Here is a 23,780-nt window from a genome sequence, read left to right as displayed (position 1 = left end):
TTAGGGGGGAAAGTCTTTCATCAGCACGCCTTCTGAACCTGGCCAGCCGTGAAACGTTAAGGCGAATAAAAGTCCAAGTTTGCATTGTGCGTTTGACACTTTGAAACGGTTCCTGTATGGAGAAAAAAAAATTCCGCTTTAAAAAAAAAATCCGCATACCCTCCTGAAAACGACGCGTGTAATTTCCAACGCACGGCTTTCATTAAACCCAATCCGCGGGTAGAATGCAATGGGCAGGCGCACGTGCAACATCAAAGCAAAATGGGCCATTAACATATGAAGCACGTTAGGTCTTGCGCCGAGCCAAGTGTCTTAATGGAACGTAAAAAAAATAATGTTTGGCTCTTGGCAATGTGTGACACTGCTTACGTGCCGCACAATAGCCTATTAGTGCCATATGACCGCGGTGGTTTGCATGAATACGGTGGTGGCTTCTGTTCCAAGCTGTTCCAAACGGGCATTAGCTTACAGACACCGAGAGAGGCGCGCACAAGATGCCCAAACGGGCCATCACCACGAGCCTGCTGCCCCTTAACGCGAACGCGGCCTGCAGCGCGACCCGAGCTCTGCTCCTTCTGCCACTGCAGCTGCTCCTGCTGCTGCCGCACCTCGCCGTTTCTTCCCCCGCGGACGAGCACTTTGACTACTACCTGCAGGAGATCCGCAACAGGGAGCATTACTACGCGCCCGTGCGGGAGACAAGTGACAACTCCCTGCGAGGACGCGCGGCCTCCCGGGGCGCAATCAGCTCCGGCCAGGAGGATCTCATTACCGCGGCTGCCACATCCACGGGGATCCGAGACGGCGCCTCGCGTTGGCCCGCGGAGGCGCGGCAAGGCGCCGTGATCGGTGGTGCCAACGTGGCCGGAGAGCGGCACGATCTGTACACAATTAAAGCGGCACGTCCTGCTGCAGAAAGTCCGGCCAGGCGGCGCGCGGGCGCCCAGGGAGTGGAGGTTGTGAAAGCCATCAAGAAGGGTAGGTGGAGGAGCGTGGCGTGCGGTGCGGATAGGGCAATTCAGTTGTTGTGCTCGTTTTGTTTAGATATTCGCATCATCGTAAAGAGCATTAGCTGCCGTGTTCAATGGCTGGCTGCTACGTAGAACGATTTGGCTACGTACGGTGCGAAAGAAGTTTAACATACATGCATCAATTTCCTGCTGAGTGAATCTCTTCCCCAAGCCATTGCCACCACTTGCACGTCCCGCGATGCAGCAATTCACCGCGCGCCTTTGGCAAAGTGTTACCACATCATAATGTGGCCGTGTGTGCTGAAGGGTTAGACGCTGCAGTTGAGAGCGTTTACACAAAGTTAGCATTGTTTTAAAGTGCGAATGACAATTGTTTGTTCGTAGGAAAAGATGCGGCTAAGAGGCAAACGACTTCGAAACCTGCACCACCCACCTGTAAGTGATGCAAAACACACACACACACCTGCAGCCCACACTCTCTATTGTATTTATAGTGTGAAGATATGACCCATTATATTCGTGCTCGTACTTACTTATTTATGAACGCAGTGGTATTCCTTTACCAAAATCACTTAACATGACAATGAATCACAAGATTGCAATGGCTTGTACCGTCTTCAAAAATAGCCTGCCCGCCTTGTACGTGTCTCTATGCAAGCGTGACACGATATTTAATCTCTGTTAAACATTATTTTTTTAATATATATATACCCCTGCAAAAAACATTTTAACACCGAGTTATTTTTGTCCTGCTGCTTATCGTCAAATAAAGTACGTAGTGGAAAGAAAACATTATATTATAACTCCTACACTGTATATATATAATGTGTATATCTCCCATTTATCTCTCTCTCTTCTCTCCCGACTGAAGCGTGCCCGCCGCTCGGGATGGAGTCCATGCGGATTGATGATTTCCAGATCCACGCGTCAACTATCAGTCGTTACGGCCTGGGGGCTCACAGAGGCAGGCTCAATATCCAGGTGCGCCCTCTCGCACCACCGGCACTGGGCGCACACGTGCTCACGGCGGGGGGAGGGTGATGTGGCCACTATTTCAATGGGTGGGAATATTACTGGTAGGAACCTCCTGGTTCCACCAGCCCACAGGGGGTTATTGTGTCCGTCCGTCCGTCGTGCATCCAAAAATGGGAGGGGTGGGGCTGGGTGGAGAGGGTGGGGAGGGGTTGGGTGGGGAGGGTGGGGCTGGGTGGGGGGTGGGAGCGGTGGGAGGGGTGGGGCTGGGTGGGGAGGGGCTGGTCACCCCATGGTGCCCTTATAAAACTCAACGTTTAACCTACTCACGCCGGCTTGTTCCCGCCCTCACAGTCGGGCATATTTGCGGAATACACCACGCCGCCGTTGACCCTGGCCATTGACCGAGCAACCCAACGTTCCTACCAGCTCCATCCGCAGGAATGTGTTCATCGCGAGCGAGTCCATGACTCCTCCGTGAGGATTGCCTCAAAGTATCATGACCTGGCACTCTGCACGAGGTCGCGATTAACTAGTTGGATTTATACGTATGGCGTCTGAACATAACCGCGTTTAAATCTGTATTTGGACATTGACAGGGAGTCGACAGCACGGATGGTTGGGGAAGGGAGTCCAGATTATGAGGCAGTGGAAGAGCGTGTATTGATATTGGGAATATATGCATGTGTTAGTGTTTAAATGTTATTCACGTGACGCAATTTATCAGTTGCGTAAAGCAACTTGCAGGGATCGTTTTTAAATATTAACATTGTACTTTTATTCCTATAAATGACACTTCAATGTAACGCACGGTGATGTTTTATGCAATGAGTGGCAAAACTGCACGGTTGAGGAATAAGGACTTGAATTTGATTCTAAGATGTCATCACGCTATGGCGATGTGCTGTGCATGATGATGCACATAATCATCGCGCTTCGTGACGATGACGAAGAGAAATACAGCATCATTGGTAATATTCTTGAGTCACGTCAGAAATGATATTGCTCATCAAAATGATTTAAATATGTGTATGCACCGTTATGAATGACGACGGGGACGGTGGGTGCAGTTAGCGCACTGCACTACGAACCCCGGCCCGCTTTGAGGAGTTCAATTCTTTGTCACGGCTACCATCAGTGGCGACTGACCGGCCCTGACAATTCTCAACAAAGTCCTGGCCCCTCCCCACCAACAACCCACACTGATCGATGTGGAGAACGTATGGGGAAGTATGATCAATAGCGACACCGCTGCGATGTGACAAGGAACTGTAAATTGTTGGTATGATCATTATCGTACTAGTGATAAATAGATCATCGTGCATATATATACATCACATCATCATCATGCACATGACCATCATGATCATCCTCGTCGCTGGCGTCATCATAAACATCACCACCACAACCACCATCATCATGCATATCACATCATTATCATGCACACCATCATTAAAATCCTCGTCGCTGGCATCATCATCCACATCATCACCACCACCACCACGATGCGTATCACATCTTAATCATGCTCATCGTCACCACCACCACCAACATCATCAACATCCTCGTCGCTGAAACCATAATCACGCACATCACCATCATCCTCATCGCTGACATCATCATGCACATCGCCACGAATGATCATCTTGGTCACGGGCATCATCATCATCATGCACATCATCATCATGCACATCATCATCATGATCCTCATCGCTGGCGTGCTGCTGTGCAGGCCGGCATGCTGGAGGATGATCAGTATGACGGGGCTTGGTGCGCGGGTCGCCACGACGCGCAGCAGTGGATGGAGGTGGACGCGCGTCGCATCACCAACTTCACTGGCATCATTACGCAGGGACGCAACTCCCAGCAGACGTGAGGACAGCACTGCCCGAGACACAGTACAGACAGTACACGCGAGACACAGTACAGACAGGACACGCGAGACACAGTACAGACAGTACACGCGAGACACAGTACAGACAGGACACGCGAGACACAGTACAGACAGTACACGCGAGACACAGTACAGACAGTACACGCGAGACACAGTACAGACAGTACACGCGAGACACAGTACAGACAGTACACGCGAGACACAGTACAGGCAGTACACGCGAGACACAGTACAGACAGGACACGCGAGACACAGTACAGACAGTACACGCGAGACACAGTACAGGCAGTACACGCGAGACACAGTACAGACAGTACACGCGAGACACAGTACAGACAGTACACGCGAGACACAGTACAGACAGTACACGCGAGACACAGTACAGGCAGTACACGCGAGACACAGTACAGACAGTACACGCGAGACACAGTACAGGCAGTACACGCGAGACACAGTACAGACAGTACACGCGAGACACAGTACAGACAGTACACGCGAGACACAGTACAGACAGTACACGCGAGACACAGTACAGGCAGCACACGCGAGACACAGTACAGACAGTACACGCGAGACACAGTACAGACAGTACACGCGATACACAGTACAGACAGTACACGCGAGACACAGTACAGACAGTACACGCGAGACACGGTCCATGCAGTACACGCCAACCAAACGAATCAATGTGTGAATTGAATCGTTACCCCTAAGCGTGCCAGATCATCGAATATAATTCCTGGACATACGCCCATCATGCTCATTTTACACGCATTTTATACAGATTTCAACGTTTTATTGGTTCTTTCGGTAAAATCACGTAGAATGGAAATAATAAAATAATAAAAATAAAACATTATAAAATAATTCTCACGACGTTTCGGCCACAACGCAAGCAGCCGTCCTCAGGTGTAGAACAGGTCTGTCGAGAAGACATTCTACGTGACTTTACCGAAAGAACCAATAAGATGAATCCCTGCAGTCACGAAAGCTTTAAATCGAAATTTAGACTTCAACGTTGTCTATACCTTAATGGTAACCTTGTAAATTCCATACATGAAGTGCATACTGCTCACGGCGCATTAAACACCCACGATCCGGCCAGCATCAGTGGCGAGTGACACCTGAACCTGTCCTGTCTCGTGTCTGCCACCCCCTTTTCACCAGCCCAGACGGACGTGCGTGAAAAAGTATGGCAAAAAAAACCAGCCATAATATACATGGCTTGACAGACACGTGGGTGGGTGGTTGGGTGGAGAAGCCTTCACCCAGGAGCAGTTTCAAAGAGAGATGGTGTGTGCTCCCTGCATTACCATTCGTTATTTAATTGGCTTGTATGTGTGCTATGCACGTGGCAGTGAAACGTATTTGGAATTCCACGGAATTCACTAAAACCTTTAGGATTAACCACGGTTATGTTTTGTCTTGTTTAATGAGCATATTATACCGGGGGAGAAAAAAAAGCTGATCTTCTTTAGCTCATTTAAATGTATGCCATTAACAAATTACACGTCTATACTTTATAACATGCAATTATTTGTCAATACAATTCGGCAAGAGAGCCTCCCTCTGCCGTGACCGCACTCAGTCGTGAGGATGTTGCCATCTGTCACCACGTGGGACCGTGGCGATTGATACCAAGAAGGCGGAGTTGAGGGCATGACCGGTACAGAGATATCGCTCTGATCCACCGATCTTATCCGTGGCCGTGAATTTGACCCGGGTTCACATCTTCTGCTTTTAAATTGCTTCAACTTGGTTTCAATTTGTTTTTTTATATATATATCAATCAGATGACCTATTACTTAAAAGTCACTTTATTGCTTTCACTCGCTGATTCACGAAACTATGCACGTGGCAAATGGTGCGTGTTGGCGATGGGACGTACGTGCATTCGTGAAATATATTCTCATGAATTTCAACTAATGTGTATACATTTTCTGTTGTGTGACTTAAATTGTATTGATGTAATGCGATGTGCTTACTCGTGAAGACAATTTTGTTGTGACGAGCTCGACATTCAATGAAGGTTTGATTGATTTTGGCCAGCAATGGTGAAGTATGGTCAGAACAACGTTCTACGCCCGACACCGGCGTTGGGAAGACGCTGTAAAGCAAATTAGATTGGTTTAACGCGTAGGCTTTCGCGACCAATATCCTCCACACTATAGCTTTGCTCTCCAACACACCGGTTAGTGCTGTACTCGTAACAAATTGTCATGTTCTATTTACGTGACAAACCTCACTAATTGGCTGTGTCGGGTGGTGGCGGGTTTAACGACACATTTATATATTTACGCGATCTAACCCCCCCCAAAAAAAACGATATTATGGGCAAATTTAATTGCTTGCAGCTGTATGCAGTGACGCGATGTGACCACCACGTGGCGCTGCTGCCCTTGTGGATAACTTGGTCACTGGAGTTCATGAATCCTACCACGCCGATAAAACGGGAGCGCGTCCTAACGACGTTTGTTTTAGTAGCGCGTTAGGTTAATTTCCACGTCGTAAAAAATGTAGGAGTCTATGTAAATCAATACCTCCTCAGAGTGCCATCCCACTGCTATCAATGCTTCGCTTGCATTTTTTTTTTTAATCGCCGTTACTGTTAACATAAATCGTATTTTCACTTTGTGTATAGTGGCACTTTGAACAGTGGTTATTGTATTAATCCCGTGGATATTTAAGGCCAGTTGACGTTGCATATTTACAATGTGCTGTTTACATTCACGTATGCACATTTCTTAAGGATTGTTACGTGATGTGCATCGCATGCTTAACTGTATATACAATATATAATGTATGCACTATGAAGAGGTCATATGACTGAAACGTCGCCTAATATAATTATTCCTTTTAAGGCCGTGTTGTTGACGAATGCATTTTGATACATGTATTCTACAGTGGCTTTTACAGCGTATGGAGGCTACAGCTGACAACCCGCACTGACCATCGTGGTGGTGAAGTATGGTCAAACAACCCTCGTTAGGGGACAGATGAAGGGCTGTTCACTGCTATTTTAGTTATCATCAATCGTTGTTGTGCAGTGTATGTATGTTATGCCAATTCTTCCCCCCAATTATAATCAGGCACGCTTGGATCACGTCCTATAAAGTGATGTTCAGCAATGACAGTCACTCGTGGATCACATACCAGAACGGCACAGACGAAAGGGTAAGGGTATTGAACCTTTTTGACACCCACCACATTAATGCAAAAAAGTGGCAGTCATTTAGACTTCGCTTTTGACACATTTCCAAACGGAACTATCATTGTATTGTCTCCGAATACACGGATTCACGCACGCTTCAACACTTGCTGCTGTTACATCAGAGAAGGTGGCGTGCTTGGAATTGCAGACAGAAGGAGGCACGTGTACATCAGACAGCAGACACAAGTTAGAGACATCAATGTTGAGTGTAAATCAGGGTGAGTGCTCCTGGGCAGGACACGTCGCTCGAAGCGTTGTTGGTCAGTCGTTGAGGCGAACTGCGGAGTGGCAGACAAAGGAGTAAACTTGCCCGAGAGGACATCGCGCAAAGAGATGGAGCGATGGAATCAACGCGTAGCGCATACGCAAGATAGATTGTTGCGTCGTTAGACTGTGAGGAATGACAGTGGCTTAGAGATGCCTTCATCGAGCAATGGATACATGATGGCTGCTGATGATGATTATTATTATATCAGAAATAATATCAGGCACTGCATATGGTTCAACTGCTCTTGAATCCATGTTGGCAGGTATGAGATGCCTGGCATTGATATGCAAATGCGTTCAGTGAATAGAATAATTATACATTCAAATCATGCACGCGTCACGGTTATTCCTGCACAACATCAACTGCCACATCAACTGCAATATCAACAGTAATTTTTAAAAGATCCCTTTTCGTTCAATCGCCAGCAATCAGCATATCCATTTCACAACTTCACTCAAAAGTGCATAACACGAATTTTAAACAACATATCCACTCTCCCATGTGGCTGAATGCAATACTGTCCGTGCATTTGCTTCAGTAGCCGGTATTTATGTTTTTTTTTATCTCTTAAAAAACAAACTTCAGCGCTGGCTCTTTATGTGTGCTCCATCATTATGCCGTATTTGCTGAGACTGGCTGAGACAAAATGACACAGTGTGTGAAAATTTACATTCTCAAGAGGTTATATCTGCAAAATGGCAAATGCAAATCAGGCGCGTGTGCATGTTTTTTGTGGCAAATAGAAAAATATAAAAAATAAATCGCCATGCCTGCCACGACGCCGTGCTGTAAATTCCACTGCATAAATATTTCCATAACTTTTTCGCGCAACTAAAAAAAATACAGTTCAGTCGCTGGACAGTGCCAATCGCAGACCTTGAAGACCGACACATCATATCTGTTCTAAAATAGTGTGCTGCCACAATGAGAGCTCTGATTTATAAGGTCACACGCTGTGTCATAAATAACACCGCTAAAAATGTTTTTTTTCTACTTGTATTATTTCCTATCCATGCAATCTCTCTGCATATGAATGCCGAAACACAGAAATATTCCACAGAATAAATACAGTACACAGATGTTATATAAGCTGAACTAACGTATTTTTTCTCTCCAGATTGTGATAGAAAATGAAAGCATGACTTGATCTTCTTGGTTCTTTCGGTAAAGTCACGTAGAAGGGAAGTAATAAAATAATAAAAATAAAACATAATAAAATAATTCTCACGACGTTTCGGCCACAGCGCAAGCAGCCCTCCTCAGGTGAAGACCAGGTCTGTCGGGGAGACAGGGTCTGAATGCTTCATTAATTCATGAATGCTCCATTCAGACGCTGTCTCCCCGACAGACCTGGTTTTCACCTGAGGACGGCTGCTTGCGTTGTGGTCGAAACGTCGTGAAAATTATTTTATTATGTTTTATTTTTATTATTTTATTACTTCTCTTCTACGTGACGACTTTACCGAAAGAACCAAGAAGATGAATCCCTGCAGTCACGAAAGCTTTAAATCGAAGCATGACTTGAGTCAAGGTCATGCATTATCGAGGGCAGTGGTTGTCAGAGTGTGGGACCTGGGACCACCAGGTGGTCCGTGACTATCCTCCCGGTGGTCCACGGGACTGTGATGCAAATGAAGGTTGATCCGGACAATGCTGACAACCTTTATTATACCTTTCGTTTCGGACATTAATTAATATTTTACCTACGATGATATTTAATTCAACAAAATAAGTCAGATAAACTACCCTGAGCCTAAGATCTAGAGGCCACCCCTGAAAAAAATAACCTTTTCGCTGCGTTTACAACAAAACCATTTTCTATGTTCCGGTAACATTAATAATTTTGTATAGCTGGTATTTAGAGATAGGCGAATGCCTTTTGTCACCAGGGTTGGGGCGGGGGGGTCCGTGGAAATGTTTGCATCGGCTGAGTGGTCCACGGGGCAAACAAGTTTGAGAAACGCTGGCCGAGAGGGAACAATTGTGCCCCTCCTTCGTCTGCTCCGAGAGTGAAATGAAATAGAGATCTATTTTATGAGCAAAAAATTGCTAAGGTCTACATAATAAAGGTTTTTGGGTTTAATTGCGTAAGTATAAATGCGTCGAAACCCTCCACCATCCGACACAGCCAATTAGTAAGGGATTTGTCACGTAAACAAGACGCAAAATAGTTACTACTTTAGCCCACCGGTGTGTTGGAGAGTAAATCCACAACATTAATAATTTGAGTACGACGTTTCGCTGGTAATTACATCCAGCAAAAAACCTTTATTATGAATAATATTGGTCGCGAAAGCCTACGTGTTAAACTTGCTAAGGACTGTACGAGGTCTGAGCATGTTAATGTGTATGTGCTTTTTTTTAGCTCTTTGAAGCCAACCATGACCAGGAGACACCAGTGGTGAATGAGCTGGAGATAGCTGTGGTGGCCAGGTACATCCGCATCAATCCCATTACATGGCACGGAGACATCTGTATGAGGCTGGAGGTATTAGGCTGCCCCATGAAAGGTGATGTTTGCACACATTTCACTTTTTTTTAAATCTCTCCTTTTTCTATGTTCATTATGGGAGTGTAGTACCGATTGAACCACGTATATATTTACATGTTCAGCTCTTTTATCAATTCACTGATGGGTAATCACCTCCCCACACTGTGCGGGACCATGGGAGTTATTTGACCGTTCTTCAATACGCTGGGCAGTGTAGATTGTGGGGAGCATACACATTGGAGCATTGGAGAATAGTAGTACGTTGCCACAAGCGATGTTGATGCAATCCCCAACTGGCTGCCAAAATGTAGTCCCCACAGCCGATAACAACCTTTTTGTGCATAGTGGTTACCCATCCAAGTACTATCCAGGCTAAGACCTGCTTAGCTTCCAAGATCTTACGCATTGCAGGCAATCGGGTCGTACACCACAGTACATTTATATAACAAAAAAACATTGTATTGCATATTTTAAACAATTGAGACATAAATTATTGCAAATTCTTCGTGACTTGTAAAGTCTCAAAGTCGCTAAAAGGAAACATGGAATGATGTGGAAAAGGTGTCTGGGGGATTTGTAGTTTTACAAATTATAATGTGTGCCATTCGTTGCTATGAAAATACCTGCAGCGCGCCCAGACATATTTCAAAATGGAAAAAACTTCAATCCAAGAAAAAAACTGGAAATAACGATTCCCTTGAAATGCCTTAAAATTCTCTATGAAAGTGAATGCTTTATATTATATTGCCTGATGGAAATACTTTTTTTTTTACAAATGTTGTGAGTTTATGACTTTGGCATACTGACTTGAATGGGGGAGTTATGCTAAATGAGTTGAATACCCCCTTTCAGACCAATTTTCAGTGAGGATTATAACATGTTTATTGGATAGACTTCAACAAGAACATTAGCTCGAAGAAATAATGTTTTTGGCTGAACCATATTAAATTAATTTGTGCATTAGGCAAAGTATACACTCTATAAATGTAATGTGTTCTGACATGTGTGCAACAGATCCCAACAATTATTACCACAGAAGAAATGAAGTCACCACCACAGATAACCTTGACTTCAGACACCACAACTATAAAGATATGAGGCTTGTGAGTTGCTTGCCAAAGAGTAATTAAAATTACGAATTGTTTCAGTAATTCAATTACATAGCAAATTGTAAAACAAATGCTGATTATGCGTGCGTGATCCATTAAACATCGTTTGTCACGAACGATCTTTAATTTGCCACATTAATTACTCGATTGAATAATAGATTAATAAATAAAAGACGTTTCTCATTAAATCACCGTATTTAATAATAATAATAAAAACCACAGGCACGATAACTTTGAAAAATAAAACACCGCTAATGCACCCGTCTAATAAATTGCGCCCTTGTCTTGCATTAGTTGATGAAGATCGTCAACGAGAAATGCCCCAACGTCACCAGAATTTACAACATCGGAAAGAGCTACAAGGGACTCAAGCTGTACGCCATGGAGATATCGGACAACCCGGGGACACACGAGCTCGGTACGAGTTCACGCCACGTAAAACGTGCAACGCCAGCCGGTAGTGCATCACAAAAGGGGCGGTGGTGGCCGCATTCCTTGAGAGGCCATTTCACCGCGTGAATATTATAATCAGTGCGGTGTAGCTGTTGGTGAGGTGCGCGTACCGACGAAGCTTCTGGCGTAAGTGGCTGAGCGCTGAGCTCAATGCGCCCCGCCCGGCTTGCACTGTAACCATTAGGCCGAATAATTTATGCTTCTCGAGCTGAAGAAAAGTGACAGCCAAGCCCCACCAAGCATGAAGTCGATATTCATTTGTTGTGCTCAAGGAGATAGGACGGGTTGCGTGCAGTGACATTTTTTTTCGTGAAGCCCTTGGATGATGGCTTTTGAGGGGCACTTGCAAAGCTTAAGAAAATATTTTAGGACACTGCCCGTTTTAAAATTGCAGCGCCAATGCCGTGACTATGCTCGCAATTTTCCCATTTTCAATGGTCGGTGAGATACACAGGTTAATTGCTTAATTGGACAGTGATGGTGATATATCATGCACTGTAGCTGGGCTCCCACAAAGAGAGCCTGTTCGTTTGGACGGCTGCCCAACCGCTAAATGAGGCACGTACGAAACAGCCAGTGCTGGCGGAGCCACCGCCATCGTATTCCAATCAATCAGTTCCTTTATTGAATTCAATTAAGCACGCCACCTGCCCACCCTGCGCTAAACTAGGAGGAAGCGCATCTGCGAACGGGCGACGCGAGCCCTCCGCCACTCGGTTATCGCCCTCCGTGGAAATCCGCAGGCGAGCCGGAGTTCCGCTACGTGGCGGGCCTGCACGGCAACGAGGCCCTCGGGAGGGAGCTCACCCTCTTCCTTATGGAGTTCCTCTGCCACGAGTACAACAGGGGCAATCCACGCATCAGGAGGCTCGTGGAAGAGACCCGGATTCACCTCCTGCCGTCGGTTAACCCCGATGGCTATGAGAAGGCATACGAAGCGGTGCGTACGAAATGGCAGTCGCGATGAGAGGTGTACTCGATGTGGCATACCAGGTCGCCAAACCCGGGCAGACCTGGCTGAAATTAAGCACCCTGTGTACTTCTCCAAACGCGTGTATTTAAAACGTCGACAGAAGTCGTCATCAGTGGCTTGGCTGTCGAGTGTACAGACGGTGATAGGACGCAGAAGCCCAGGTGCTGGGCAACGAAGAGGAGAGAACATTTGGCGAGGGGGGATTTTATTTCCTGCGCCAGAGGGCTCATGCCGAGCCCGCTATGTGACTGGTCAGCATTGTATTTTATTGCATGTTATGCTTCCCCCCCCACGCCCAACTATACTCCAATTGTGCTGTCATTTCATTATTTGTTATTTTAACTCTTGCAGAGGGTAGTGCATCACCATGTGTTAGAGTAAAGAATTGCCCCCAAAAGATGTGACAGAAATAGGTCTGAAATATTTTAAATCGGCCGCTTTATCTGCACTAGTGTCCATACATTGTAATGTCATGCGCAAAGACTTGCTGACATAGGCCAAATGAATTGGAGAAAAAAAATTAAACCATTTTAGTATGATTTTATTCGTGTCATTGGTGAACCGGGATGAGACGATCAACTAGCTTCACCTGCGAACCTTATCTAACCATGAGAGGCTGCCTCCATTCGAACACAGGATCGCCCTGCTTGTCTGATCCCCTGATCCTCCCAGTCACCTCCAAGAAGTGTATGTAAAAAAGAACGCCCCCTTGAAATCAAAGATTGAACATCCGGCAGGGCAAACGTTTTTAGTGAGGATTTCAAATGTGTCTTAAGCCATTGTTTTAGTCTCTGAACTGCTTGAATACAACAGCTACAATCATTGAACTGGTCCAATGTAGTTAAAACTAGATAAAAGAAAATGTTTTTTTTTCCATTATAACGTGTGTCCCTGTGTAAACCTGCCAGCCTATTTATATATACACATACATTTCACAACAATGTGCTGCATTATAGATTATACTTAATAATTTACAATCCATTATCGGTTCATAGCCGGGTGAAGGGGTTCCTACTATGCCGTGCCGGTCGTTGGGGGCGGTTTACCGAAAACGATCAATCTGGTCAGTGCGAGTTGGTAGCGTACCGGCTTGGGACCGATTCTAATATCCCTCGCCATTGATGCGAGCCGTGCCCAGGAATCGAACTCGGTAGTGTCGCAGTGTGCGAACAGCTGCACTATTGCTCTACCCCGATGCTGGATATTTTTTTCTATTTCTGATGATATGCTGTAAGTACTAATGGTAAAGCAATAGAAATACAAAGAGCACTGACCAGCAGAGTGAAGTATGGTCAAACAACCTCCAACAATGCTAAAAACCCCCAGCAATTTGGATTGATTCCCAGCCACGGCTATCATTAGCGATGAGTGACATCCGCACTGGTCCTGGACCCCTTGTCAGTGCAGTGAAGTGTTGGTCCAGCATCCCCCATGACTTACATAGCTTTGGAGGTAGCCTTCATCTCACCGTGATTTGACAAAGGGCTGTAAATTGTATTAAATTTGAAATCAATAAATCCATAAGTAAAAAAAAAGTCAAATATTTAATTCTGTAAGAAATTCACCTTTCCCACCTTTAATCAATTGCCTAGGCGGGCTGGTGCGCACTTACGATCAGTGTGTGACACGTGGTGCGTGATATACGGCGCGTGGCATCGCGCTCCGTTGAGCAACGATGGGATGTGCAGCGGTGCGTGACGACAGCGTGCGATGTGCGCCGTCGCCCCAACCAGGGCTCCGAGCTCTCCGGCTGGACCTTCGGCCGTTGGACTCGCAATGGGATCGATCTCAACCACAACTTTCCGGATCTGAACTCGGTGCTCTGGGACGCAGAGAAGCGACGGCACGTGGCGCACAGGGTGCCGAATCATCACCTTCCTCTTCCGGACTGGTTCCATCGCCGCAACGCCACGGTGGGATAGCAACGTGCAGATAAAAAACGCAAAACAACCAAGGCACTGCATTTTGCAGCCGTGCACGAGCACTACAAAATAAATATTGGGTGACGTTTTGGGAAATGGCCCTTCTTTTTTTTTAGGAAAGATATGTTATATTTAAATACATTAGGAATAGTTGTGAATTTGCGTGGATTATGTAATTAATCCCGAAATGCATTTATTTTTGGATATGTTTCATTCGCTGTATGAAAGCTGATAGATAGTGGATCGAGAAACGAATCATTTGCATATCTGAAAATAGTGGGGGGTTTTTAGCTCTGGTTTGTGTCTCCAAGTTCTCTCGCAAACCTTTTATCAATTTGACCGTTTTTAAATAGGGCAAGTCCCTAATAGCAGCACAACTTTATACTCTGGCTTGTTTCATATTGGGTTAGATTTAAGAAGGTTATCGTGCCCTCCCGCCCCAGTAGGTACCTGTATATCCAGACAGACAGAACTAATGCATGTCTGCTTTGAACCTTTGTTGGAAAATGTTAAAAACTCATTCTATCCATCCTGCAATTATCATCATCAGCCATGGAAAATCCACTGCTGGACGAAATCCTCTCCAACCCGCCGCCACCTCTTACGATCCAGCGATGTAACAATCCACCTAGCACCTGCACGCGAACCGATTTCATCGCCTGATTTCCTCAGAGAGAACGTCCACCGAGGAGATGGAGCGATGAAATGATGAGTATTAGAGAGTCCTGTATTATCTTGATAAATGCATGAGACAGATTTCGGCTTTCCAGGGGGGTCCACTGCGCAACGATGTCTGCTACTCGCCGTGATGAGCCCCGGGCTGGAAGAAGATAATGAGCCCCCATTCGACACGATCCAATTAACTAGCGGCAATATCACAGAGACATATTTAGGCGTTTTGGCTCATTGTGTTTTTAATTGTCGATCTCTGTTCACCACACATTTTTCAACTCCTCAAATACTTGTATTTGGAAGCATAATCATCATCATCAATCACCATGAATACATAATCATGAATCATTGTCCAGTCATCAATCACCAACATCAATCATGGTCACCATCAATAATCATCAACTGACAATCGCCATTAGTAAACAATCATCAATCATTGTCCATCATCACCATAAATCGTTTCATTCGTATATTTCTCTTTTAATTCGCAACGATAAATGTCGAAGTGCTGCTAATTAGCCAGTCCTGTCAATTAAATTATCATGTATTTTACAGATGTAACCATTTACTCAAATTGAGACTTAATTTACAATGTTATTGCACAAGTGAACGACAGTATTTTAATTTAAGCCACTAACGTGTAAAACATGCATACATATTATCCAGACACTCAGCAGGATGAACGATGCATCAAAGTAAAGGTATGCATTTTAAACATACATTACTTCAGCGCCATGTCGTCCTTGCACCTTGGACAGCTAATGAGAAAGCAATTACATCCCATAATATGGATGCAAAATTAAGTGGCCATTAGGATAAACAGATATTAAAGACATTCATATAATCAATTACCGGTGATCCTTGGAGTTGCCTTCCGAAATAGGTGCATGGGGATCCTTGGAGATGCTCTTACAATGTGCGAATTTATTAGCAAAATATAACCGGTGAGTATACATGTTGTGATGTCACCGTGTCTATCTGTTTGCATAAATTTTGCACTCGTGATATATATATGAGAATATATGCATTTTGTGTAATTAAGCGAACTTAGCAGCACAATCTCGACACATTGCTCAATCTGTATTTATGATGCAAAATTAAAACATTGTATTTTTTCGGTTTAACTTAGTGTGGCAGCTACTGTATGTGCAACTGCAATAAAACAACCACCTCTATAAAAGTACTGGTAGTATAATTGGAAATACTAAAATATAAAGGGTTTTTTTCTGATTTCAGTGAATCAGGTGTTTTCTAAAATTACCATGATATTGGGAGAATGAGTTGCTCACCAATCATCGTTATCATCAGCCATGACCTCTCCACTGCTGGATGAAAGCCTCACTAAGCAGCGGCCATTTATCTGGTGTCACGTTTACTTTAAATGATGCAGCTCCTTGAGAAACTCGCCAACGCCTTCTTTGGCTGCCACTCCATCATCAGTCTCGAACCGTCGGCCATGATTTCCAAAAGTACTCCAACATAGTTCTCGTCCGCCTCTTGATTTCCGCATTGAATAGACTCACAGATCTTCTTGGTTCTTTCGGTAAAGTCACGTAGAAAGGAAATAATAAAATAATAAAAATAAAACATCATGAAATAATTCTCACGACGTTTCGGCCACAACGCAAGCAGCCGTCCTCAGGTGGAGAGCAGGTCTGTCGAGTAGACAGAGTCTGTCTACTCCATTCTACGTGACTTTACCGAAAGAACCAAGAAGATGTATCCCTGCAGTCATGAAAGCTTTAAATCGAGACTCACAGATGTCGAGTAAAAGCGAGCGCGTGGCGGAACTCGCTCAAGGAGAGGTGCGACGTCTCGGTCCTGCCGCAGCAGGTGGCTGTGGAAACGCGAGCGGTTGTTTCCTGGATGGAGAAGATCCCGTTTGTCCTCGGCGGGAACCTGCACGGCGGCGAGCTGGTCGTCACGTACCCCTTCGACGCAGCGCGTTCACCGTGGCGCGCGCGCGAGCCCAGCGCCACTCCCGACGAGCAGATCTTCCGCTGGCTCGCCTTCCTCTACGCCTCCACGCACCGCACTATGACCGACGCCAACCGCCGAGTCTGCCACAGCCAGGACTTCACCAAGGACGAGGGCGTTATCAACGGGGCCAATTGGCACGCCGTCACCGGCAGTGAGTCGCTCGCGACGTTAATGTCACCCACCAAAGGGCGGCAACTCGGTCGGGCTGCCGTGTCTCATCGTTTTTAACCCAAGGACCGATTTTTCACAACGTGCTGCTGATACTGCCGTGGGCTTAATTTTTTTCACTGTATATTTTATGGGCCCGTTGATAGAATCGAGTGTGTGGCCCGTGACTAGTAGCCGCAGCCGTAGCGAGAGGCATACTGAATGGGGTGTGCCGGGGATGGAATTAATTTTACGGCTTGCCAACCCGGACGCACCCAGCTGAAATGATGCCCTTGTAGACAAAGTGGTCGTAGAAAATGGTGTGAATGTGATGGGTTTTTTTTATTGTCACGAGTCTGAAATGTTTTATCGTGTTTTTAACAGGTATGGGCGACTTTAGCTACTTGCACACCAACTGTTTTGAGGTCACGATGGAGCTGAGTTGTGACAAGTTCCCCCACGAGACGGAACTGCCCCAGGAATGGGAGAACAACCGCGAGGCCCTTCTTGTATTCTTAGAGCAGGTACGAGCTTTGTTCGTGCCTCCCACACAGAGCTTTGAATTCTTGACATTTGCATTCCGCCCGTGAACACGTATAACCGTCGACGCACGCCATCCAGACCGTGACATAAAATCAGTGGTGCAAAATGTGCGCTGAGTGACAGAAGCTCATCCTCCTCCCCCCCTGTGCATTGTCCATTATGCCCTGAACGTGCCAACAAGGCCGCAGAGTAGCTCACACTCTGTCTGCCAAACTAAAGGCATGAAGAAAACTGCCAATTGCGTCAATGAACAAAGCCACCCCCTAATTTCACAATTTATAGACGTTTGCCAATCCACTGCCGAATGTAAGGCCTCTCTACGCCGTGCTGACAGCCAGCGGGGAGCTGTTTGACCATACCACACTGGACTATACCACGCTGGTCAGTGCATGTTGGCTAAGAGGGAGGTGGGTGAGACCCAGGACCGATTCATATATACCTCGCCACTGTATGTTAGCCTTGGCCGGGAATCGAACTCAGGGTGCCAAGTTCATTGTGCGGTGCACGAACCACTGCGCCGCTTAACAATACAACACGACGTCGCATATCGAACTCGTTGGGGACTGAGGTGTAGGCAAGGTGGGAACGTATATTTAAATTGTCAGTTACTCCATTCACAAACACTGCAGCGGTCCATTGGTCAAGGCAAATGTGCGATGGTCGGATATGCTACATATTCTTAGGTTTTTTTTTTTTCGGTAAAGTCACGTAGGTATTTTATTTTTATTTTACTTTTATTAATAAAAAAAAATTTACCTACGTGACTTTACCGAAAAAAACCTAAGAATATGAATCCTTACAGTCACGAAAGCTTCAAATCTAGAACGGATATGCTATGTTGTATTATATATTGTAACAAAAAGCAGCACATGCAATGCGTTTTGCCCCCTCTCTGGTGCTGTCTTGCTTAGACAATGCCCAATGCCCCGTCGATGCACAGCGAACCCGAGCTCCCATTTCGGTCTTGCTCGTGAAGCTGTTTGTTTTTCTCTGCACGCAAGGTCCACCGGGGAATCAAGGGGATCGTCACAGATGCCGATGGTGAAGGAATCCCCAATGCCATCATCTCGGTGGACGAAATCAACCATGATGTGACAACAGGTAGTGAGGGCACGACATTAATATCTTATTCACTCCATTGAGATATCACACATTCGCTTTGAGCAAGTCATTAAATATTGCATCTGTATTCTCATGGGATGCATGTCAATAGTGTGCGAGCAGCTTTTCATATATATATAGCTTCCTGTGCACCGCAAGGGTTAAAGCTCCAGAGATAACATTTATGGGCATAACAATGAAAGAGCCCAGATTTTTTTTTTATTAATTCAACGTAATATTTTTTAATAGTCGTAATTCTTTTTTCTCTCCCTCTCTCCAAAACCGCCAAAACCGACTCTTTCAACTGAAACTCGAAGCGAGCGGAGGGGATTACTGGCGGCTACTGAACCCAGGGGAGTACCGCGTGACGGCGCGTAAAGAGGGCTTCGTGCCAACCGCACAGAACTGCCAAGTGGGGTACGACATGGGCGCCACTCGCTGCAACTTCACGCTGCACAAGACCAACCGGCAGCGCATCCGCGACCTCGCCGAGCTCTTCGACAAATCGCCGCCACGCGGCCCCAACAGAAGGTTCAGCTCGCAAGTGAAACGGACGTCGCGAACGTAAACACGGTTGGCATTACTTCAAAGAAAAACGACAATACAGTTGCTCGCTTCCCCGCTGGGGTGGGGGCCCCTCCTTTGAACGAGTTTTGGCTGCTCCGGGTATACAAGGTGAAGCAGCCAAGTTGTAGCTTGGAGATAGGAAGGATCGGGACAGCGTCTGTACGGAGAGATTTGCTTGCTTCTTACTGTGTCTGTTAGTTGCCGGCGTTCTATGAATGAAAATCCTTCAAATTAAAATTAAAATCCTCCTCTTTTATCCTTGTTTTAAAATCCTGGTATTTCAATGTGTGCACATGTAATGCACATTATACCAAATGGCGTACTATATGTATACCCTGGGTGATATATTTATAGATGCCCTGCTTTACTAACAGGGAGACATCATACAAAAACATTTAAAATTTAAAACATCTTCTTGTCTCCCACCAATCCCAATCCACGTATTAAGTAATTTAACTCTTGCCTGACATACATTGTCCAACACAGCCGATGTGATATGCTCACAGCATCCAATGATGTGTAAGCTAAGGTCAATGTATATCTCAGTGGGGTATCTATAATTGGATAATTGGATCACCCTCTGTGTGTGTGTATATACAAACAAGCAAGACAAATATGCTCCGTATAGCCTTAACAGACTTTTGGGGCAAGTGCTGTTAGCGAGCAGCAATGAAGGCCGATACGGCACACGACGGGATGAGAGGCCAGCACCATGCACACACGCACACACATTGGGTAGAACAGAACAGGAGTTTGTCAGAATAAAACACACAACAACAACAACAACCAAGATATCGGTATAATGCCGCCTATTATAAATAATTCAAATAAATGCATAGGAGATGATTGATGGTGTTTTTTACATCAATATTTTATCTCGGACATAAATCTCCATTACACCAGCAACGGGATTTCTATCGTTTCACTTGCACATAGATCTGGAACAAGGAAACACCTGAGCTCAGCACACACAGCAGCAGCAGCAAGCAAACACGAAGATGCAGAGCACGGTTATTTTTCACTTTATTAACCAGTCCCGGTTGGCATTTGATACTGTATTTTATGAACTAGCCGAGTTAATTGTCCACATTCTACTAAGCGCACAGCAACAGAGGGCTTTTACAAAACACATTCCATGTTGATGAGCCAATTGTACCCTGGTGCCTTGTTTTGAAGAAAAGCAACAATAAAAGGATATATGTTCCGCTGGTGGAACACTTACTCCGACATGTCTCTATCAGGCAGACTGTTATTTCTCGCATTGTGTGTTTTTAGGGTGTACGAAACTCATTCTGACTGCTAACAGGTTTTTTTTTCACATAGTGCAAAAGCGAAGTATAAAACTGTTGTGTTTGTGAATACGCCGCGATATATTCCACTTGTTTAACGTGTATCTCCTCTTCCGCGATTAACGCGCCTCTTAAAAACGAAATGGGCACTAAGGAGCCAATGAAAAGAAAGCAAAAGTGCACAGCGCGAGATTTTCTCTTTCACATTCGTTAATGCACCACAGCGTTTAACAGAATTACTCTCACTTAGTACCGAGTGACATCCTCAAGTATCCATATTAGAGGTTTTTGGATTGGATCGCGAACAATGTGTCGTTAAAACCCACCACCAGCCAACACAGCCAATTAGTAAGGTTTGTCACGTTAACAAAACGTGTCAAATCGTTACTAGTACAGCACACAGGTGTATTGGAGAGTAAACCCACAACATTTACAAATCGAGTACGACATTTCGCCAGGAATTACAACGAGCATCATCAGGCGACAGCCAGAGTTGTAGAGAAAACCTCCTGTTTCAGTCTTAAATAGAGGGATACATGTGATGTCGACACTTGAAAGCCAATCCGGTGCAAAGGCCATTGACTATGTCGGGAAGTGGTGGGTCTAGCGACACAATATAACCCAAAACCTATCTTATTGATAATATTGGTCGCGAAAGCCTACATGTTAAACCGATCCTCCAGTATAATCATCATTGTCATCATCATATCTCTTCTTGGTTCTTTCGGTAAAGTCACGTAGAAGGGAAGTAATAAAATAATACAAATAAAACATAATAAAACAATTCTCACGACGTTTCGGCCAGCGTCGCCTCGACAGACCTGGTTTTCACCTGAGGACGGCTGCTTGCGTTGTGGCCGAAACGTCGTGAGAATTGTTTTATTATGTTTTATTTTTATTATTTTATTACTTCCCTTCTACGTGACTTTACCGAAAGAACCAAGAAGATGAATCCCTGCAGTCACGAAAGCTTTAAATCGAAATCATCATATCTGTCATAGGCTGTGGGACTGTCCTACGTGGTGTTGAGCGGAGGACAAATCTCAACGTTGGACTGACCAGCGAGCTGTGTTCGTATGACACCCACGACCCACGCGGCGTGAGGCAGATTCTCCTCCAGAAGTGGTTTGACAAAAGGGGCTGTATATTGTCCACATCATTGACGAGAACAAAGCCGAGAGCCATTCTCTTTTGAGTGCAGCGTGTTCCAAGGCAAATTTTCACGTTCATAAATGGGTTCACCTCGACCTTGGCTTTCCATTCCGTGCATTGGGAGGAGGCGCTGCTGCTACAATGAGTCTCATCGTCCTCTAGCCTGCTTGGCACTCTGACAGCAGAACACAGGGCTCAGATCAGGCATGGAGCCAAACGCCTACTCGGGTATTATTGGCAAGTTATCTTCTACTATATTGCCAAGGAATAAAACAAATGCTAATTACAATTGGCTTCCTACAGCTTTCACCGGAGGTGATTGATATGCTGATGGTACAATGGCTGGCTGAGATATTGTGTTCATTAAGCCTTTCAAAAACAACATAAGTAATACAATGTGTGTTTCTTTTCAATTCGGCAAGAATAAGGAGAGCATACAGGCTTTAGAAATGTTATTAAAAGTCGGTCAGATGCACCGTAAGGTTTTACTTAGAAGCCTCATTCTCATGCATTAAACATAAAATATGTGCATGGAAGTTGCGGGGGATTCTATATTGAAAATAAATAACTACAAATCTGCTCAAACTTTTAATATCCTGTTCTCAAAGCAGGATATTGTCTCCTATGTACACCTTCCAATGCATTATGTTTTGTATCAGGAAGTAAACAAAGTTTAATTTTTAATGAAATGAAGGAAAACGAATATTTTACTTTTCAGATTTTATCACGCTGCTTGCATACCACAGCGTGCCGGTACTTTATGGAGCGTGTCACGCAAGGTAATGAAACCACAGTAATTAAATTCATTTATCCTCCCTGATTAAAACAAATCACAGTAACCATTTCATCAGCACATTTCCCATGTGTCCTCCGTGCATGTTGGTACACTTCGCAGGCACACAAGCGGGGACATCCTGACCTTTCAGATGATCAACAAAAACAAAACAAGACCACGCACAGCCCAGTGGTGCAATGTGGTTGGCACGAGCCATTGTGCAAATAACATATTGACACGGTAGCGAGATGTTAACTAGCTCACCTGGTGTACAGGAGGTTGTGGGTTCGATCCTGACCCTAACGCCTGTTCGCATGTTCTCCCTGTGGTCGCGTGGATTTTTCTCCGGGTCCTCCGGTTGTTCCCTCATTTAGAAACATGCGTTTAGAGTATTTGGCTGCAATACATTTTCACATAAGCCACTTCGTTGAAGTAGAATTTTTGACCAGGTCGCTTTTGAAAAAGAGCCACATAGCTCAGTGAGCCTTAAGCTGGTTAAAACACATTCCTGCGGAGGGAGCTGGTAGGAACGTTGGGTTGCTCGGTCAATGGCCAGGGTCAACGGCGGCGTGGTGTATTCCGCAAATATGCCCGACTGAGAGGGCGGGCACAAGCCGGCGTGAGTCGGTTAAACGTTGAGTTTTATAAGGGCACCACGGGGTGACCAGCCCCTCCCCATCCAGCCCCACCCCCCACCCAGCGCCACCCTACCCACCCAGCCCCTACCCACCCAGCCCCTCCCCACCCTCCCATCCCCACCCAGCCCCTCCCTGCACGACGGACACAATAATCCCCTGTGGGCTGGTGTAACCAGGAGGTTCCTACCAGTATAAATACAAATGTTTAGTTTAAAGGTTTAGTTTAATGAATGAAATGGAGGCCTCCGATCAAATTTCACCCCCCCCTCCTCTTCATAGCTCATTGCCTGAGGTGGGGCCCTCTGGTCCATGGGCCCCGGTGCAGTTTCACCCCCTACACCCTCTGTAGCTACGCCACAGTGTGCAGGGTTCGACACGCAAAGCGGTCGAAGAGGAGGCGGCGTTATGGACAGCTGAAGCTGAAGGAACACTGCAGTCTTTTTTTTCTGGTTGGTGATTCGAAAGTTCGGTCACGTGGGACAGGTTTGAAGTGCAGGGGAAGGAAAATATCATTAACAGTTGCGAACGGGATGAAACATTAAAATATTCACTGATCATTTTGTTTTATAACACAGTAATGATGATGATTGGTGGAGCGGTGGTGGTGCGATGGGTAGTTCGCTGAGCTATGCATCCAGCGACCAGTGTTTAA

General features: G+C 45.5%; 1 protein-coding gene across 2 annotated transcripts; it reads left to right on the top strand.

The window, feature by feature from the left end:
• The first annotated feature begins 438 nt into the window (after window positions 1-438).
• LOC144721606 (inactive carboxypeptidase-like protein X2) lies at window positions 439-20,501 on the top strand. Of its 2 annotated transcripts, none has more exons than XM_078599380.1 (14): window positions 439-978; window positions 1,356-1,406; window positions 1,843-1,952; window positions 3,676-3,815; window positions 6,927-7,011; window positions 9,682-9,826; window positions 10,822-10,910; window positions 11,211-11,334; window positions 12,113-12,309; window positions 14,076-14,255; window positions 16,770-17,067; window positions 17,448-17,587; window positions 18,608-18,707; window positions 19,025-20,501. In XM_078599380.1, the coding sequence occupies exons 1-14, from the start codon at window positions 495-497 to the stop codon at window positions 19,273-19,275; spliced, it is 2,394 nt and encodes a 797-aa protein (XP_078455506.1). In that variant the 5' UTR covers window positions 439-494; the 3' UTR covers window positions 19,276-20,501. The 2 variants fall into 2 exon arrangements, with proteins under 2 accessions (XP_078455506.1, XP_078455505.1); XM_078599379.1 differs by having other exon boundaries at window positions 16,767-17,067.
• Window positions 20,502-23,780: the final 3,279 nt, after the last annotated feature.

This window comes from Lampetra planeri, chromosome 12 (assembly GCF_965212315.1).
Source record: "Lampetra planeri chromosome 12, kcLamPlan1.2.h2, whole genome shotgun sequence".
Classification (NCBI taxonomy): Eukaryota; Metazoa; Chordata; class Hyperoartia; order Petromyzontiformes; family Petromyzontidae; genus Lampetra; species Lampetra planeri.
This window is presented reverse-complemented; position numbering and strand designations above follow the sequence as displayed.

Bases quoted from the DNA above. Each gene is read 5' to 3' on its own strand.
- LOC144721606 (XM_078599379.1), top strand. From the start codon at position 495: ATGCCCAAACGGGCCATCACCACGAGCCTGCTGCCCCTTAACGCGAAC. The intron at 1,407-1,842 runs GTAAGTGATGCA...TCCCGACTGAAG, and splicing joins GAAACCTGCACCACCCACCT to CGTGCCCGCCGCTCGGGATG. The intron at 12,310-14,075 runs GTGCGTACGAAA...CGCCCCAACCAG, and splicing joins ATGAGAAGGCATACGAAGCG to GGCTCCGAGCTCTCCGGCTG.